The 20,942-nt window shown below is 39.4% G+C and overlaps 1 protein-coding gene across 1 annotated transcript in view; it reads left to right on the top strand.

Annotated features, from left to right (window-relative positions):
• The window catches only part of FMN1 (formin 1), a 352,992-nt gene that overhangs the window by 66,348 nt on the left and 265,702 nt on the right, over positions 1–20,942 (top strand). Inside the window, exon 2 of the mRNA XM_063091447.1 lies at positions 5,778–5,953. Within this exon, the coding sequence (XP_062947517.1) occupies positions 5,778–5,953 (176 nt within the window). The remainder of the gene's footprint in view (positions 1–5,777; positions 5,954–20,942) is intronic.

The raw sequence follows: 20,942 nt of genomic DNA, 5'->3' as shown, positions 1-20,942 counted from the left end.
TTCTTGCCCTGTAACCAAGGTTCAAAATATCAAATAACCGTGAGAAAAGAGGGAACTCAGAGAAATGCATGCCAAGAAAAAAAAACTGTGTCCTTCTAAAATTTGCCTATAGTCCATGTGGTTTCAGGTACCAGCATGGCTTCAGTCCTGCTCACGCCAACATTCCCTCAAACTATAAAATGAGCCGATAGGTGGCGAGATATACATGATCCCTTCCAACTCTAAGTTGTTTTATTTCACTTGAATTTAAACATGATTTTAGATATTTAGACAACATTGCACTTATTTGAAGGCTATGGGTGCTTTCCTCATTGATTCTCAAACTGATGTAACCTACTCCCCAGTCCTTCCTACTTCTTGACCCTCCAGCAACCTTCTTCCCAGCCACATCTTCCATCTGTCAGCCTGGCTCATAATTCTCTCCCCACATACTTCTTGTGACGAGAGTTAGAGGCCGGGTTGGATAGATACGATACTTTCTCAGAGTTATATCTGCCAAGCTGGCTTGGTGACACTGTCATTTAACACCACCAGGAATGAAAGTGGGAGCAGTGGCACTGGAACGCATTGATCTCTAATTGACAGATACTAGCCACTATACCAGATACCAGAGACTATGCTTTTGCCAAAGCTTTGTCTTCCTAGATATAGACATGAATAATCATGCACACAGTCAACACACCCTCTGCAGTGGATTGAATTATGTCCCCCAAAACTCCCTGAAGCTTGAATTGTGTCCTCCAACTTTTATGTATTAGAAACTTAGCCCCCACTGTGACTGTGAAGAGAGTGGGAAATCCATTTATGGTAATTAAAAGGTGAAGCCTTGAAGAGGTTTAGATTGTAGGACCATGCAATAGTGAATAGATTAATAATGGTGGTCAGGGGCATGGCTCTGAGGGCTTTAAAAGGGAAGCACAAAGAGTCTGACCCTCTCTGCTCTCTTTGCTTCCACCATCTTGCAATGTGAGACCCCTTGGTCACTGTTGTCATGACCAGGTGGACTTTGGACTTCCCAGCCTCAGAAACACTAAGCAATAATTTCATTCTCTTTATAAATCACCCAGTCTCAGGTATTTTGTTATAAGCAACATAAACCCTCTCTGCAAGTACTTAACAATGTCATTTTCCATTAGCTACACATCTAGATTGCTGTGTTGCTTGTAAGTACATGTTTGAATAACATAATGGAAGACAACCTGTCTACCTTTACATATCAGTTCTGATATTCACAGTTGAGAAAACTTCACCTCTTTGGATTTAAGTCAAGTTTGATGGATGGTCTTGGGAACTACAGCATAGGAGCTAAAACTCATGAGAGTTTCAAGCTGAGGGTTTTTTTTTTTTTTTTTTTTTCTCTCTCTCTGCTCCTTTTGGAGGCATAACTACTTCATCATTGCTGTCAAGTGAGGGCTCGGTATGTATGACAGGAAAATTAGAGGAGAAAGCCTGAAAGTCCCTGTAATTTTGTTCCTTGGGGACTTTTGTCCAGATCTGCTAATTATATAGTGTGTTTACAAACTTCTGTCTGGATGTTGGTATATTTATACAGGTATTCTTTAGATGTTCAAGGGCAATACTGGTACATAAGGTTAATTTTTTAATGAAAAGTAGTTTGTACATGGATCTTGGTATGAATGAAGAAATGGGTATGCTGTGAATTTTCACTTGATCTTTCAAAACCTTATACACTGAATAATTGCTTTTAATATACATTACAAAGTAAAAATACTGTAGCCTTTAAGCTTTCTCAGCTGAAAAGTTTAAAAATTTTTAATGGTTATAGTGCTTCTGGCGGGGGCAGATGATAGAGAGTGTATGAGACAACTCTTCAACAAATAGTCCCCAAATCTCAATGGCTTACAACAATATTCGTTGTTCTCAATCTCTGACCTGAGAGTGGGCTAAGATTCACCAGATCTGGTGTGGGTTCAGTCGTGCTTAGCTCCAGGGTGCAGGACTGTGTTTGAGTCTGCTCCGTATGTCTAATCCCAGGCTCCCAAGGGCACACTCTTGTCTCATGCTGATGGCAGAAGCACAAAGCAGGGTGTAAAAGAGTACAATGCCTCTTAAGGCCTTGCCTCAAAATTGGTGCACTGTCACGTTGCCCACATTGGCCAAAGCTACATGGCAGGGGAAATATATAACATCGACTTGCTGAGCAGGAGGGGGCGGGCTACAAAGGCGACCAGAAAGGCCTTGGGCAACAGTCATAAAGCAGGAAGGGAGTGAAGAAGTGGGAACAGGAACCCAATGTACCACAGGTAGGGAGATGATTCCATTTTGGAAAGACCAGATGTGAACACTGTCTCTTGCTTTAAGTGGCCTATTACCTTTCCTTTCTGTCTGCTTCTGTTGTTTTGATAATTGACAGCAAAACCCCAGTCTGATGTTATAGGTTAGCATCAGGAAGTGCAGCTCATCATTTGAATGGTTGGGAAAAGCACAGACTTTCACAGTGGTCCCAAGGTAAGTCACCATATGTGTACTGTACCTGTGCTGTACGTCGTATTAACCGTGGTCAGCTGTGGAATTAACCTGTGTGTGTATGTGTGATTGACCAAGCTGTTAAAATGTCTTTGAAAAACAAAATAACAAATATTGAGTAAAAAACAGACTTATAATATGCATGAAAGGGAAAGACATATGATTAAATTGATAAGACTGTTTCGGCTTTTCACAAAATGTTTAATAAAAATCTAACACCCCAAAATCTGTTTGTATCAGAAAATTAAATGATAGTTGACTGTTTTGACAGAATATATTCACCTAATTTCAAGTCATTTTATTCTCTTTTTATTAAATTTATTCAGCTGACAAGAGTAGTGAGGGCACTACGTATTTTAATAAATACAGACATGCTTTATTTTTTACTAACAAACTTGTGTTTGTATTATTAAGACTCTCCATTCAAAAAATTACTTTTTAAAAAAATTTTTGTGGCTGGCAAGTATGGGGATCCGAACCCATGACCTTGGTGTTATCAGCACCCATACTCTCCCGAGTGACAGATCAAAAAACTACATTCTGAATTTGTTATGGTATTTGGAATGGTGGATTTGTCCTATGTTCTAACCTACTTTGTTAGACTTTTAAGAATAAGAGTTTTATGTTACTTATTTCCACCTTTGGTCCTTTCCTGTCCTAATGATCCTTACAAAATTATCATGCATCATGGTTTTACCTTGCGTGTTTCCTTCATTGGGATATTGTCTAGTTAAACATTAGGTATTAGAAATTGGCTCTCTGAAACTAAAAGCATTTCCAGAATGAAATTAACTTTTATTGTTTTTGCTTAAACTTCCCATTTTTTCCTCTGCATAAAGAGTAAATTGGATTGCATGCACACAGTGTTGGATAGCCACTTTAGGTGTGTGTGTTTGCATATGTGTGTATAAGCATATGTGCACGTGTGTGCATGCATATGCATGCATGTTTTACCTAAGGATGCCAAATCCTTGTTATTGTGGGAATTTACCACTCTTTCATAGGTAAATGATGAACTAATACTCACCAGACAATGTGCCTCTGATGATATAGGTGTCTTACCTTACGTGTTGTACATTGTGCCTTGTGATGTATATATTATGTTTTTATTGTTTTCTTGGTCTGTGTAAACTTTACTGAAAGCCAGCAGCTACTCTGAAATAAAAATAAAAAATGGAGGGATTTCAAATAAGGGATCTGATTAGTAACTAATATGTTTCGAAAGATGAGGTAGTACAGTGAGAGTATACCATAAATTTAAAAAGGTTGTATATCTTCTTTTCTGGCCGAACATGAACAGAAACGTTCTAAGAGGGGGATGAGCCACATGAATGGAAGTTAAAAGGAGTCTGAGTTTTAATTTCTTCATGCAGTAAAGCATAGCCCAGCACTATCTTCCTCTCAGGGTCACCTGAGGGATAAAGTGAGGCACTAGCTGTGTGCCTCCTTCCGAGGCTCTCTCAGGCATTAGTCCGATCTTGTGTCTTCAGAGCAGGAGTGTGGTGACACTCCACAGCAGGTGTGGCTCACAAAGAAAGCCCAGGAGAGCATCTCTGTAGACAGTAGGTAGCAAGCGGCCTGACTGACAAGGCACTCACTCATTCTAAGTCATCTGGCCCAGGTGAGGGAAGAGCCTGGTTATAACCTTCTAGACACCCTGTGTCTGCAGAGGTACGAGTAGACTCCCGAGGCCTGGCCTCTCATTTTTATCAATGGCAGCAGAAAGGTGTTTTGTAGACAGCCTGCCAGACGGCAGCTGTAGAGACACTGTGACCTGCATCACCTTTCACTTCAAAATGTGCTTGGAAACCAGCAAACCAAAGAAGCAAGCAAAAAGCAAAACCTTGGCTGTTTTCAAAATGTTTTTCTTCTAAAATGCTACTCTAATATAAAGGAGAAGCATATTATCCTACAGTCCCTTTGTTAGCTGACTTATTCTCAGCTCAAGTTACTTGTAAGTCAGGTTTCAGCATGATGGAACACTGTTGGCTGGCGTTGGGTCACTGCCAAACAAACTCTTACAGGAATTATGTGTAATAAACACCCTATCATATATATAACAGAGATCTCTCCTGCAAAAGCACACTAAGCCTAAACTTTTAACTTCTGCCTAATTGCTTAATAGTTTGCCAAGGACGCTTACCAGGAATTAAAAAAGGACTAGGAATTTGAGTGTATGAGACTTTAGAGGTGATTTAATCTAGTGTTTTCCAAACTGTGTTCCAGTAGAACATTAGTGTCTTGCAACATGTTTAGCAGGTGTCCCTTTAAGTGGATTCTGTGGTCAAATAAGTTTAGAAAATCCTGTTATACCGTCTTAGGTTTCTTTACTAAAGGACATTTCAATGTCTTTAATATGCTAACATGAGTCATGAATCTTTAAGGGATATGGCAGGTAGCTTTTCTGACACTCATTTGACCGCAGTCCTTTTGTTGGAGAACACATATTGTCTTCTCAGGAATGCCAGGCAGAGGTGATATAGTGTAGCCTTTAAGAGCATGGCCTTTTGTGTTTAACTGCCTGGACTCAAATCCTAGCTTTACCATTTACTGATTTTATAATCTTGGGCAAACTGTTTAATTTCTTTGTATTTCAATTTTCCCATCTAAAATGAGCACACCAATAATACCTAACTATATGTTATTTTAAAAATTGAAGAACAGGGCTCAGAACAGTGCCTGGCACATAGTTAACTATTTTCACCCTAACATAGTTTGGGTAAGAATGAACTAGTCTAATACCTCAGTTCTGGAGATAACAAAAGTGAGTCCCAAATAGGTTACTCATATAGTGCTTACTGCTTCAACAAACTGACACGTGCTAGAATGCACCATGCATGATGATTCTTTCCCCAGAAACGAAGAAGGCGGCACAGTTTCTGCCCTGGAAGAACACACACACTAGTGACTTGGCTCAGGTGACACCATTTAGTAGAAAGCCAACCACTCAGACCTCCTGACTTCTGTCCCCAGCTCCTCCTCTGATTTCATTCTTAATGAGAATGGACCATGCAGCCTGGATTGGTAAGCAAGAATATGGTGCATAGAGTACAGCTAATAGTATTACCTTTTTAAATTAGGGATGAGGGCATATATTTTAATTTTTTGTTAGTGTGGTCCAGAAAGAGTAATTTGGAAAAACACTTTTGGAGGAAAGCAAACTAAAATTATAACTTAGAAAGTGAAGGAAGAGATATTATGATGAGGCCCATGTAGGAGTTATCCAAATATGGCTGGCTTGATTTTTTTTGGCTGCTGTGTCACTGATAGTCTTTTCTATGTTTCTTTAGGTATCTCCTCTGAGGGCTTTCCCTGGGACTGTTTCAATGAGCAGACAAATAAAGACCTTCCCAACAGGGATGGAGGTGTCCAGGTCCTGGGCTATAGAGCAGGACCAGCCTGTCCATTTCTGCTCCATGAGGAAAGAGAGAAGTCAAAAAGAAATGAACTGTACTTGGATCTCCATGTAAGTAGGAATTTTTGTGCTGTGGTTCTTGGTGGTCAACAGAGGCTCATTTAATATGTATTCAATATGTCATGTATGCAAAGCTGCTGAAACTATATTTTGTGGGTGGATCATTGTTTACAAAAATCAATGGATTGGGGCCGAGCCCGTGGCGCACTTGGTAGAGTGCTGCGCTGGCAGCGCGGCGACACTCCCGCCGCGGGTTCGGATCCTATATAGGACTGACCGGTGCACTCACTGGCTGAGTGCCGGTCACGAAAAAACGACAAAAAAAAAAAAAAAAAAAAATCAATGGATTGCAGAAAAACAAGATACATCTTGGTGATGTGAAATTTGTGCATTAGGAAGTGACTAGTGACTTTGTCTAGAAGTGACTAAAACTGACTGTATTTATAATTTATCTGATTCATTGGATCACATTAGCTTTGCTGCCTAAATCTCATTGTGGGAAGTACCCATTTGCTGTTAGTCACTTCCTTTATTTATTTATTTTATTGGTTATGAATATTCATGGGGTACAAAGCTGACTGTCACCACTCATGCCCAAGATGTGATGGCCAGATCAATTAATATTGTTTTACTAAAAAATTTGTGAGTAACATATGTTAGCCAACTGATATACTCTTCTTTCTCCAGTGAAATCTGAATAGCCCGTCTTTCTTGCACATTCATAAACCTTTCTTTCTCTCTACCTGCTCAAATTATAGGTGAATACGTTGGTAGGAAATCTGCTGAATACAGGATGGCCCATTTAAAAAACATAATCTCCTCCTTTCTCATTCATTCATGTATTCACTGACACAGAAGCATAGACTCCCTGATACAAAGCATTGGGCTGGGTTTTAGCTACTTCCACATTTAGATGGAGTAATAGGATTGACCAGACTGTCACAGTCCTCACCGCCCTTCCCCTCTTTACCCATCTGGTTTCCTATCAGAGATGAGTGAACACTGGGAATCCAAGAAGGCTTTTCCTTTTCTTTTTGCTATTTACTTGAATGCCTGTTGACAATCTTGTGTTCTCCAATTCATTACTTTCAGACCTGGAACTATGAGTTTGATGAGCGTGGGTTAGGTCTATGATGTACATATGAGTGGTAACCACAGAGCAGAACTTTGTACTTTTCATAACTATAAAACCTTAGGCACTGTGTGTCATTTTAGAAAAGCATTTGACATCCTAGTTATTATAAAAGGAGGTTTGGAACGAAGCTAAAAGATTACCAATTTATAACTTTTCAGATGACATGGGAATTTGTAAAGTTTTTGCCCCCTGACTTGAAAAGTAAAGTTGTATATCTTGAGATGAGCTTAAAGTGAGAAGTGTAACAGTGACATCTATTGGTGAATTAAATGCAGCAAACAGCAGGCCTGGAGTGTAAAGGTGCTGAAATGGATTTGAAAACTACTTAGTTTTTCTTCTGTGTTTTAAAAAACACTGTGTTTATGTGTTGTTTTTTAAACTATGTATTTCTGGTTTTCCTTCTTTCCTGTGAATGAATGAACTCTTAACTTTACTTAATGTATTACAGTTATTAAAATCACAGAGTCCTTATAGAAAATTTGAAATATATAGTTAAATTTTAAAAAAGGAAATAATCCGTAATCTCAGAAGCAAAAACAATGCTGTTCAAATTTGATAAATTTTCTTTGTATTTTTCACTGTGTATGATTTATTTTCAAAGAAGAATATTTTTTAAACATGTAAGCATGCTAGTTACATAATCTTCTTCCTTTTATTCAACCAATTATTCTTACACCACTTGCCCATGTTGTTACAATTTTTTATAGATGTGTTTTTAGTGACTGAATGATATTCTATTAAGTGGTACACCAAAATTTATTTAATAATGTTTTTATTATTGGATGCTGAAGTTGTTTCCAATTTTGGAATAGCACTACTATTTGGAAATAAATAGCGTGACCATACGTAATTTTTCCTTTGCTCTTTCCACCCTTCCCCAATATTTAAGACTATTTCCTTATAATAAATTTCTGTAGGTGGATTATTTTCTATAAGTACTTTTAGGCTTTTGATACGTATCATTACATAAAAAAGGTCTATTTCCTGAACCAGCCTTTTATGGTTTATATATTTATATTTATATATTACATAGCACATATATATGTTATACATCATATATATTACATGATATACAAATAATATTTTTATATTAAATATATTTATGTTTCATATACTTATGTAAACATATAGTAAAATAAATATGTATTTTTCTTGATTTTCCATTAATCATAATTTTTAAAAACTGGAATATCATCTTTAGGTTATTTTCTAGATCATTGATTTTTATACTTTTGGCCCTATGGTTGCTCACCTTCAAACCCTTCTCTGCTCTTCAGACAGTGTGATTTGTCGCATATGATTACATATTGATATTCTAAGTAGGATTTCCTTCTGAAAGGGTTCTACTGTTGAGAAAAAGTGTGCATCCTGTTAAGGACTACACCACCAGCTTGCAAGGACATCTCTACTTTGGGGGGCTTTGAACTCTAAAGTCAAAGAGGAGTATATTACTGTGCAATATTTTGATCAGCTTCAGACATTAGACCAGCACTGCTGTGCTTTCAATTTTAAACCTGATCTGCAGTGTCACTTTTAGGTTATTACTTTCCTAAGTCTTTTTCTGTGGCTATGCTGACTCATTAGTATGTGGGATGGCAGCTAAAACATTTAATAATTGTAGGAGTTTGGCATCCACAAAATCCATCAGAATGGACACTGGCATCAGGGCTAGGACTGTCACTGAGCCGCTGCTTTAGCTGGGCATTCATCTTTTAGTTACTGAATTACGAGAAGATCCAGCCATTCCTGGAGGAATGGCGCAGGAGGTGGGGTTGGTGTAAGGTAGAGGCTAGAGAGACTCAAGGCAGCATCCATTTACCAAACTAAATGAAAAAAAGCAAAAACAAAAACTCTCTTTTCCTTACTCTTACACTTCTGACACCAAATATGTGGGTTTTCCACACCAAGAAATTCTTTAATTCTATGTAGCTATCAACTGAGTGTCCTACAAATCAATTCAATTCTGACACTGTCTACCTGGAATTACCATCATATCCCACAAGTTAAGTGCTCAGTCCCACAAAACTGTCCTACTTCAGATGCCAATTACTAGTGGGAGCCCAGGTTGCCCACAACTTCTGTCCAAATCGGATACAAATTGGAGGTTCCCCTGTCTCCCTCCTTAGGTTCAGTAATTTGCCAGAACAGCTTGCACAAATCAGGGGAACAGTTTACTTACTATTACCAGTTCATTACAAAGGATATTTTTTAAAGGATATTTTTGATGGATCCTGATGAATAGTCGGATGAAGAGATATATCAGGTGAGGTGCAGAAGGGTCCTGAGCAAAAGAGCTTCAGTCCTCATGGAGACAGAACTCCTTTGGTTAGGGTTTTTATAAAGGCCTCATTATGTTAGCATGATTGATTAAATCATTGACCATTGGGGATTAACTCAACCTCTAGCCCCTCTACCCTCCCCAGAGGTCAGGGGGGTGGAGCTGAAAGTTCCAGCCCTCTAACCACATGGTTGATTCCCCTGGCAACCAGACCCCCCTTCCCCCATTCTTAGAGGCTTTCCAAAAGTCACCTCACTAACATAAACTCGGGTGTGGCTGAAAGGGGCTTGTTATGAATAACAAAAGATGCTCCTTTCACCTTTATTGCTCCTGAGCTGTTTCAGGAGCTGGGGACAAAAACCATATATTATTACAAAAGATGCTCCTATTGTTCTTGTCATTTAGAAAGCTACCAGGTTTTTAGGAGCTCTGGCCAGAAACCAGAGATGAAAACCAAAAATATATTTCTTATTATATCACAATATTACACAACCGGTATGTATTTCAATATTTAAGCAACCAATACTGCAGTCTTGGTGCCAGCTGCTGGTAGAGAGACTCTGTTTGGATGATCATCCTGCAGTTCTCCTCAAGCAGATTCTGTGGACCATTCTGGGCAAACTACAAAAGATCTTGAAAAACTGAACCCAGGTCTTTGTCAGCTATACTTTCTGATCGTGGGGTTGCCAAATACTGTATGGAACATGTTGTTTATCTGAAATTCACATTTAACTGGGTGTCCTGTATTTAAATCTGGCAACCCTAGGTATCACTTTTGGGTCAACATCCAAATTTATCAAATGTGTGAACTGCCCTAGGGTAGCATTAATACATGATAAAATCTGCCACCCCAGAGTGCCCATTTAGCGCATGGACATTAAGAAGCTAGCCGTCAAGTGCAGTTTCTTATGTTCTACCAAACTAGTAGCTACCATTAGCCATGCTCCCCCGGTTCCAGTGCACTTTGAATCAGATTTGTCAAAGGCAAGTGAACACGGTCAGAGACTAGAGAGCCACTAGGGCCTAACTACTTATAACAAGTGTGGTTTCCTGAAGATTCCATTTGAGAGGAATGCTCACCATGAGGTGGTTTGTAAAGTTGTCTGTAAGCAAGGGATGTGGGTGGAGAGACAAGTCACAAAAAGAGGCGTGTCCTGAGATTAAAAACAAAGATATGAAAAGCAGAAAAGGCAAACAGTCGCTAGGATTGCTGGTTGCAGGAATCACTGGAAGTAGGATTTTCTGCATGCCAGCTTTTAAAATACAAACTTTGAACTCTTCTTGGTGATTCTGGTTTCCGAGGATCATCACAGTCTCCTTCTCACCAGTGAGGCTCTGAATGTTCCTTACTGAACTGGCATAGTTGGCTGGGGAAGGCACAGCATCAGGTTCCAATTAATTGCATGTTATGAACCGAAGGATGTAATTACCAAGTCCACACCCAACCCTGAGGGTCTAAACCAGTAACAAGAACTTCCATGTACTGATCCCTTCCTAAATGCCAGGCACCATCCTTTAAGGTATTATTATACCTATTGTGCAAATAAGGAGAGAGGCACAGTAAGGGCCTGGGCAGGATTCAAACCCAGGTATGAGTCTAGGCCAAGTTTTTAAACATTAAACCTCTCTACCTCTCCACTACTTTGGATGCTTTTTTGTTTTGTTTTGTTTTTAATTTAAGAACAGAAGACATTCTGTTAGCTCCCATAATCAGTGAGAAGGATTGAGAGAACGAGGCTCAGAATTAGATAACTAGAACTACAATCAAAATTTACTCCGCAGAACTCATCCAGTAAAGATTCTGCAACTACTTACATGGAACACTAGATGCCCCAGCATGCACCAGTTACCCTGGGTCTTTGAAAGTAATGCTGAAACACTGATGGGAACATGAGCAGATTTCAGTCCTCCAACCTTCCTTCACTCCTAAATGGCAAACTCTATAGCATAAATTAGATTCAACATCAATGAATGCACAGATTGCTCTCTGATATAGTGTCTTTGCATTATATGGAAAGGGCCACATTAAAAATTTTTTTTTCATGGAAGCCAGTGAGAGCCTACCACTTAAAGCTAAAGGCTGCGGGGATTGACTTACCCAAGTCATTAGGAGATTCATCACAATGAAGTTTGCACTTGCAAGTGAAATGAATTCAGAAATATCAAAAGTAGCTTGTTTCCTGAAGGAATGTGATTATTTGTGTGTGTGAGTACATAAGTGTGTGTGAAAGAGGGAGAGAGAGACAGAGCATGTGTCTGTTGGTGGTATGATAAATGATCAAGAAATCATTAAGGTGAAAGAACAGTTAGAAGTGATGAATTATGGGGAGCTGGCTAATTAGCTCAGCTGGTTAGAGTGCGATGCTGATATCACCAAGGTCCAGGTTTTGATCCCTGTACCAACCAGTTGCCAAAAAAAAAAGTGAAGAATTATTGATCGATTTGGAAAATTTTTTTTTTTTTTTTTTTTTTTTTTTACAAATCATCACTTTAATGACAGACTAGTTGAGAAAAAGTAATCTGCTTTGATTCCTAATTCACATGAACTTCTCAAATTAGTTCCAATTTCAAAATTGGTGTGGAGGGTCATTACCACATTTAAATAGAAATACTCTTTTCTGCTAACCACAAAGTTTAGTTCCCAGGCCATTTCTCTTCCTACTTATATTGTAAGATAATAACAAATCTGATAACATCTCAGAGTTCTTTATAAAACAAAACGAATCATAAGCTTGGCTTAATCATTGAACCACCTTAATGATTAATGGAACTGTGAAATCCACTTTTCTTTGATCTTGATAAAACCCATTGTCCTTATTTCCTATTTGCCTATTCTGACATGAAATATAATAGTTGTTAATACAAAATTTATCCTGTTGAGTGCGTACACAGGGAAAACTTTGTATTATACTTTCAAAGCCTGAGAGAATACAGAATAGAACTGAGTTTTTTTAAAAAAGAATGAGAAATTTGTCCAGGAATTGTATTTAAGTAAATTGGAATATTGCTGCTGAAGTATTTTATTCAGTTTCTCTAAAATTCACAATGGTTTTTTTTTGCCCCCTTGAATGAGATCTATTTTTTATGACTTTCTTTTCTGTCTCAAAAATTATAGTTCTGTCTGCATTCAATGGACTTATACTGCTATGAGCCTCACATGGTCTCTTTAAACCTTGTTCTCCTATATGTATCATTTATGTTCCACGTGTGTCTTTCAGAAGAGTTTTCTTCTCTCTCCAGGATGAAGGTGGGAATTTGGTTAAAATTACAATACCACGTGACCCATTTAGAATTTGCAATGCAGTAGCCTTTGCATAGAGGAGGTTTGAGAATACTCCTATGTTAACATAAAGTTCTGGTTTTTATGGCCTAGTTATTTTCCTGTTGCCTTTTGGCTTTTACTTATTTTAATTAAGCTATTCTGATTTATTTGTATCATTATTTCTAAATTGCGTTAAAAACTGCAGCTACTAAATAAATGTCTTGTATATGAATGTCATAAACTCCCTCCCCAGCTCTAGAAAGTATGTGACCCTGATTCTAGGGACTGTTACAACATTTCTTCAGAATATTTCATAATACTTTTTAAAATGTTGAAAATGCTGGTAGAGCTATATATACTTGTTTTTTTAAATCATCAATTAAAATGATGCACCAAATGGAGGAAATAATGAACACATTTCAAAATTGTGGAGATGTGATTCCTCCCCACCACCCACTGATTGTTGCAACCATACACGCCCGTGATAATGATGGCCATCATTACTGAGCATCCATGGTGAATCAAACAGGAATATTAGCATATTTCATTCTTGAACAATCCTACGAGTTAAGTATTATTTTTCCCATTTTACACATGTAGACACTGCCTGAGAGAAGTTAAAGAGCTTGCCTAAAGTGACACAGCTAGTGTGTTTGTGACTAGTAAGTAATATCTCATGTTGAACCCAAATACATCCCACTTCAGAGTTGTAGCTCTTGCCCCTCCTCTGCTTTTTCTCTGCCCTCTCTTTAATTGTGCTTAAGAATAGGATCATAGCTGTGGCAACACCTGACTTATTTTCTCCTTTGTAATTTTAACGCATTAACATTTACCTCATTTTTTCGCTTAAAATGACTAAATTAATCTTGAGGGTTAAGTTCAAGGAATCATCAGTAATTCGGGATTCATAATCTTTGTGACCTTTCTAACTCTCTGCAAATTTCTTCTAACTTCAGTAGCCCACTTGGTTCTGGTAACTAAGTGATCTATTTTGTGTCCCTTCCTATGTTTCCATAGGAAAGACAACTGTTATAAAATATCATAATTTTTGACTTATTGTAATGAAAAGAACAAACATTTAGAATCAGATGGATCCAGTTCACATCCTGGCTTTGCCATTCATTAGTTATTCAATCTTACAATTGACATAACTTCTTTGAACCTCAGTATGAACATCTATAGCAATGTAGAATACAGTAGCCACTAGCCACATGTGGCTATTAAAATTAATTAAAATTGAAAACTTAGTTCTTCAGTCACACTAGCCATGTTTTAAGGGCTTGGAGGCCACCTGTGACTAGAATCGATGGTATTGGATGGCACAGAAATAGAACATTTCCTTTACTGCAGAAACTTGCACTGGACAGCACTAATCTGTAAAATGGGGTTAATGATACCCTCCTCATAGAGTTATGGGAGGGATTAAGGTAGAAGAAAACTTGCATGAAGAACCTAGTACAGTGCCCACTTGAGAAAACAGTGACGTCCTAAAAATGCTGGTTTTCTCCTCTTCTTCCTTCATGCATGCTCTTCTCATCCACCCTTTAAATTTAAAAATACATTAAAGTAATACCTGGATCTTTGGAATTTGAACTAATATTTCCAAGATAACTTTTACTTAAAAAAAAATTAAGGAAGGATGGGCTGGCTGGTTAGCTCAGTTGGCTAGAGTGCAGTTTTGTAGCACCAAGGTTCAGGGTTCAAATCCCCTTACTGACCAGCTGCCAGGAAAAAAAATTAAGGAAGGGAAGGAAAAAGAAACCTAGTTATAGCAGTAGTTAAGAGCTGTCTAGTTTTATGACTTGGAAGCAAGGGTAGTATAGGCAGTGATAAGCATACATAGTTTATTACATTTCAGATCTTCATCTACATAACATTTCTCAGGAGCAACTTACGTACAATGAAATGCTTTCTCCACCAACTCCATCCCTCTGTTCTCATTATCCGTGTGGGACCCCAATATTATTCTCTTCATTTTTCAAAACCTCAAAACCCTTCAGAAACATGTCCCAGGAAATTCTGTACCTTAAAGATTGCTCCCCAGCTTTACAAGTTGACTCACAGCCTTTGCCTTTCCCTTCTACGTGATTTTATTTTGTCATCAACATTGACTCTACTTCCATTGCCATTAAGCCCCTTACTGGTAATGTAATAATTATTTCAAGCTTAGTTTTCATACTTGTATGAGTAAGGAAATTTTAAATGAAGCAGTATCTTTGAAGTCTAATGAATGGACCTAAAAACGAAAAAAGCAAATGGTCAGTGCCCTGCTGTGGAGGACCTGGGCTCTCTCCAGGCCAGGCATTGTCTGGGAACGGTCCTTCCCCAAAGGGAGGGGAATCACAGTACTAAGGAACTGCACGCTCAGTATCATTGCATGCTTCAGTAGACTCTTGAGAAAAGGATGAAAAGAAACCCGAAATGTATGGATTATTTCTTTCTGAAATGATTGAGTTAAAAATCATCATCAAGCTCAGGAAACAATAAAAAACAGGGTAAACTTTGTCACCTTCTGCAGTGGCCACATGAGAAAACTTTAAGCTAATTACTCTCTTCAAGTGACACCGATGGAAAAAAAACCAATCCAGAAAGCATTGGCCCTGAAAGTCCCAAAGGTATGCCTTGAAAGAGTTGTCTCTGGAGCTTGATTCACTAGTGGTGCAGATGGGGCTGTGGTGTGGGGAGGCGTATGGTATTTAGTTCCTCCTCTGCCCAAGGGCGAATAGTGGAAGAAGCAGGGAGGGGCGTCTTCCTGTTTGGACTGTCAGGTCATCAGTAAATACTTGTTTCATATCAACAAGGCTAAAACTAATTCTGTTAGATGCTGGTTGATGTCCCTAAGAAAGCTGTTACTTCCTTGTGAAAACATATCATACCCATATAATACTTACTGTGTGCTCGGCATTGATGACAGCGTCAAATACATTTTAGTATTTAATCCTTATAGCAACCCATGAAGTGGGTGTTGTCCTTATTCACAGTTTCCAGGTGAGCAAGTTATAAGAACTTGCCCAAGGTCAGGAATCTTGTAGGAGCGGAGCACGGTGTGAGCCCAGGACCGAGGGCCATGTTCTTAACTCTGCACATTGCCCTTGTTCCTTGATCATTGAAAGATCACTTACCCACTGCTGTCTTCCTTTCTTCCACTTTCACAACTTGCCCCAGCCTCTCCTCTTCTCAGCATCCAGCCCATTATCACAGAAGCTTTGATACCACACCATGGAACCAGTCTTAGAAATATTTTACACTGAGACTGCTCAATGGAAAAAGGCCTTAATCACTGGGACCGGTCTTTGCAGTAGGCAGGTGCAGCCTGTTTTCTTTTTAATCAATTAGCAAAAGCAGTTGCCGGCTTTTGATAGGCTGATGCAGAGGGGCTGTTATAAATGTTGTACTAACTGGTAGGGGAACGCCACACCGTGAAGGCAGGGAAAGTGCTGCAAAACTGGAAGGATAAGGCTGAGGAGGTATCTGGCTTTGTCTTTCCTTTGGCCTAGTGATATTCCCGTGAATTAGGTAGAAGCAAGGTGTTGTCTCCATTTCTATGTGGAAAATGATCATAAGGAAGAGGGTAAGATCACATGGCATGTCAGGAGAGAGATGTGTTGTAGGGAGAGCAGCAGGTAAGACCCTTAATTTCCCATCTGGATGCTGTACTAGACAAGTATGATCTGGTAACCAGTTATTTAGCATCTCTTGACTTCAAATGTCTTTATCATTAAAACAAAAAGTCCAGGCTAGATGATTTCTAATCTTTCTAAGTTCCCAACAACTTGATTCTACCATAATTCTTCCATGATCTTATGCTCCTTTTATATGATACCCCATTCATTCAAAAGACTTTTTTTTAGTACTTGTGATGTCATAACTTTTTCATCTTTCTCCTGTACCAGACTTCATTTGGTGACTTAAACACATCCTGAACCAAAACACCCCGTCTTCACTCCTTACCCTCCCCATATCTTTCTTCATAGCTTACTTACTTTTTCTAGTCCATTGTTCTAAACATTTGTCTTCCACAGAAAGTTTTTATACTCTTATTTACCCTTACTAATTTTAACTCCACTTTCTACTTGTTTCAAGAAATCTTCACATGAACCTATTTGAACTAATTCAGGAAGCTGGAAGCAATTAGTCATTACAGTCAGGACCAGCATGAGAAATAAATTGGATAAGGAGAAAAATGACAATTAAGTAGCCTAACACAGTGAAATGTAATCTCATCTGCTTTACTTTTACCTTGCCTTTCTGGGGTTTTATGAGAGTGTAGGAGTAAATTATCTAAATTGAATGATGTGTGGAGGGGCTATGAAAAGTAAGGAAGTTTTCTTTTAGGCTGTGTTCAACTTTTGCAAGATGACTTTTTAAAAATCTGTTTTTAATGCTGATTTCTCTGTTATGAAAGTTGTGGAGTTTGGCTCTACTGCCCCCAGGAGGTGATGGATGTCCTTTTGTTGTAATTGTTCTAGGCTTATCTCGCCTTGTTGGACTGATGTTCTTACTGCCCTGAGGTACAGTTGGCTCCAGCTGAGAGGATGGTGAGACGGGAGAAACATGGAGAATCCACTGGTAGTAAATTCTTTGCACAAATACTGTGTTCAGGCTTTAAATAGCTAGGTACTGATTATTTATAACACCTAGTTATAAAGACCATCATGTGGGTCAAATGCTACCTAATTACTTATCATGAGTGTTTTGACTTAGTTGTCTGAGGGTGGGTCATCTTTATCTAGCTTTTTGCACAAATGGCTATTAGAGAGTTTAACTATCTTGAGATTAGAACAAAAGAGAATCAGCTGAGGTTGTAGTAGGCTGTAAAGAACGAACATCTTGGCTTCCACTGGTTTTGTGTGGTAGGTGCTTATTAACTATCACAAGACAAGATACCAAGATAAACAACATCCAAGAGAAGTGATCATTCCCCACCCTGAAAATGTTAAAGCTCCAAATAGATTCATTTTTCAAGACCAACCTACTTAGATCAAATTGGTAGGTTGCTTATTTGAACATTTTCAATTCCTGAGTGACCAGAAATAGTGACATTTGCTATGGTCACGAGAACTCGTGGCCTAGAAGTGGCAGGGCTCCAAAGAGCTCTTTGCATTATCATGCTGCTCTTTGTTACCTTTGTATTTACATGGTCACTGCTTGCTTTCATTCAAAATTGTTTTAGGTCCAGCAGTTGCTATGCAGACGGAGTCTGGGGTGTAAAGACCTTGGTTACAGTCTATGAACAAAGAGTCACTCTTTCTTGGCTGATTTCCCCTAGTAAACTACACATTTCATTTAGATGGAGGGTTGGAGAATCTTCATTTTTATTTTCTCAGAGCCTCGTATATAGCTGGTGCTCATTGACAATGTTGGATGAGTAAGTCTTTGTAATAGGAGTCGTGCTTCATAAATAATGGAAGATTGTACAAGGAAGCTAGAAAACCTCTAGCTGTGTTTGAGCCCACAGGATTCTGTGTCTTGTCTCTGTGATCAGTAGACAGGCCAGCTAAATGTTACTGGAATTTTTGCTTGATCTCCCCCCCCACCCTCCTAAGAAGTACCACTAGATTTTTTCCTCAACTACAGCAAGAGAAGAGAATGGTCATTCTCAGTATAAGTTTTTGTGAAGTTTGTCTTCTATGTCACCTCAGAGGGTAAAGTACATTTCACATCCTAGTGAGAGACCACCAGCGAACGGAGCTGAAACATCTTTATACTTCAAGACTCAGCTGTGTATAGTGTGCTATTAGGGCAGAAGGTAGAGCTCTGGGTTTTAGAAGAGTGGTTAAGAATGTGGATTCTGGAGCCTGGCTGCCTGGATTCGAGCTCTAGTTCTATCATTCACTGGCTCTGTGATCCTGGGCAAGCTTTTTAATCTTTCTGAGCCTGTTTCCTAGCAGGAAAAAGAGAATAATAATACCAACCTCATATCTGTATGAGTTATCTGTATCAACTGAGTTTATATGCGTGGATCACCTAAAACAATGCTTGGCACATAGACACTCAAATGTTAGATATCTCCCACTTATTAGTTGTGTAACTGTGGTCAGTTGCCTTCTTTCAGCTGTGGTTGCTTAACATTTAAAATGAGCCTAAACACACAAAAAAGAAAAAATCAAAAAGACAAAATAAAATAAGCATAATATAATACCTTATCTACCTAGAGCCAAGGGACTGCAATTAAATATCTCCTGGGATCAGACTTGCCTCACTTTCCATGAAATTGTGCTGGCATCTGAGATATTGAGAGGATGCTGAAACTTTTTACTTCTGTTGGTGTAGAGAGGCTAACAGCCCCTTTCAGCTTCTGTCTCATTTTGCCCAAAATGTTGAGGGGCCTAGCAGCTTATTCTGGAGATCAATAGTTAGTTATGTCTAAGAAAATGGAGGCTTCTCACTTAAAAACAAACAACAAAAAAGAACTCCAAATGTGTGCTGTGTTTCCTACCCTCAGCCTTGTGTTGGATGGTCTGTGTAGCTCTTAAGAAGACTGATCTTATGATCTGGTGTGATGATTCTTTCCACAGTCTCGAGGAAGCAGAAGTCTTTTATCAATGGACACTTCCTCTAGACAGGAAGTTTTGAGACTTAAATGACACCATTGAATTTTTCTGCAGTGTCCTGGTGGCTTTTTGATGAGGTATGACTCAGTTAAAAAATCACAAAATATGCGAAGATCGGGAGTAAACAGGAAAGTATCCATTTGGACACCATATCAAATCAGGGTTTAGAAAGTGCTCTTTTAATGTTCCCATAGGGGTTGGTGGGATATAATGACATATACCCTTTTTATTTGTGTGAGGGTTCCTTTTGAACACATTGCTAGGAATGTATTATTACAATCAGAATTTGTCACTGTTAATACTTATGAGTCTTGTTTTTAATACTGGGGAATACAGCTGAAGTTATCAACGTGTGACCCACAGCCAATTCCTGCTGCGGGTAAAGCAAGACTGTCATTTTGCTTGTGGCTTCAGCTTCCATTTTGCAGAAGAAATTGCTATTTGTGTTTTAACACTTGGCCGCAATCTTCTTGTACCTTGGCTCAGAGAGCAGGTGACTACTGTTAAGCCAGTTTGACTCTCCTCTTGATCCAGCACAGTGCCCTGGCCATCCCAGGTGCCCAATATATGCCTGCTGATTGGGTTGCATTTGAAAAACACTGAGACCTTCGGGTATGACAAGAAGCTGTCCCAAGAGGCAGCTATGCAGCTAGGAAACAGAGCTGCAATTTCCCCCCATCCATAGTTGCCAGGTTCCCAGCAGGTAATGGGAGTGGTGGGAACTACACTGAGCTGAGGTTTGGTGGTGGTTTTGTCTGTCCTGTTTTTGTGTTAGGCGAATTGGGTCTGTGATAGAGACCAGATTGATAGAGACCTTTTAGATGTTTTGCCCTTTGGGGAAATGTGGATCCTTGGGGATCTTTGAATTGCTTTGCTTAAAAAGGCAGGTTGTGTGTTACACTGTCATGCCAGGTTTTGTTTAATAATGGTTGGAACACCCACGTGGAGAGGGGTGCCCTGCTGCTGCTAGGATTCCTAAGGAAGTCAGGAAGTCCACAGCTGCTGAGCAGAAAGAAGTCTGAGGTTGGTACAGGAGCGCAGAGGGTAATCATTCCTGCTGGGCCGGGCTGTTTACTCTGCCACCCTATGGCTGGTGGATACTGGGCGTGGTGGGCGTGCTTGCCTAAGTACCTGTTTGAACACCAAGACAGCCAGGGCAGAGCTAAAACAGCAGTAATCTGAAACCAGTCCTGTTGGTTTTCCTCCTCTGACCCCAGCAGCTAAAATCTGCATTCCACATGAAACCTGCAGGGAAGCGGAAGAAAGCACTTTAAAAAAAAAAGAAAAAAGCCTCAGGGGCAGTAAATTAACTGCTTTCAGTGTTCTGCACATTTTGAGATGATGTATTTCTTTCTTTGTTTCTTTGATTTGGGCTTTGTAAGTGACTGTTGATCTAGGTGAACTGCTGTTTTGTTTGGCCTGGACAGCCCAGGCCTCTGATTGTAATCCAGATGGAAAAGAGGGCTCCCGTAGAAGTATTAAAGTCCTTTTCTGCTGATTCACTTCGGAATCCCTTGGGCGGCTCCGGGCGGTAGTTAAGGGCTACAGGATCAGCTTGCTGGCTCAGCACTTTCAGAAACTTCAACTTGCTCACCAATGAGGAAGTTGGATGCCACCAGGAGAACCGCGGGCACTGGGGCGGAGCTCATCGTGAAGCCTTGGGCTGGGATTACCCGACAGGCTGACTTTCCCTAGGACAAAAAGCCTTTTGTCAACGGGAATAAATACGGAAGTTTCAGAAGAGCAGCCTCCCCGGGGGTGCGCGTGTGGTAAGGTGCTCAGCCTCGGAGGCTCCACAGTTGCCCTGGGCA

Source organism: Cynocephalus volans, chromosome 3 (assembly GCF_027409185.1).
Source record: "Cynocephalus volans isolate mCynVol1 chromosome 3, mCynVol1.pri, whole genome shotgun sequence".
Classification (NCBI taxonomy): Eukaryota; Metazoa; Chordata; class Mammalia; order Dermoptera; family Cynocephalidae; genus Cynocephalus; species Cynocephalus volans.
This window is presented reverse-complemented; position numbering and strand designations above follow the sequence as displayed.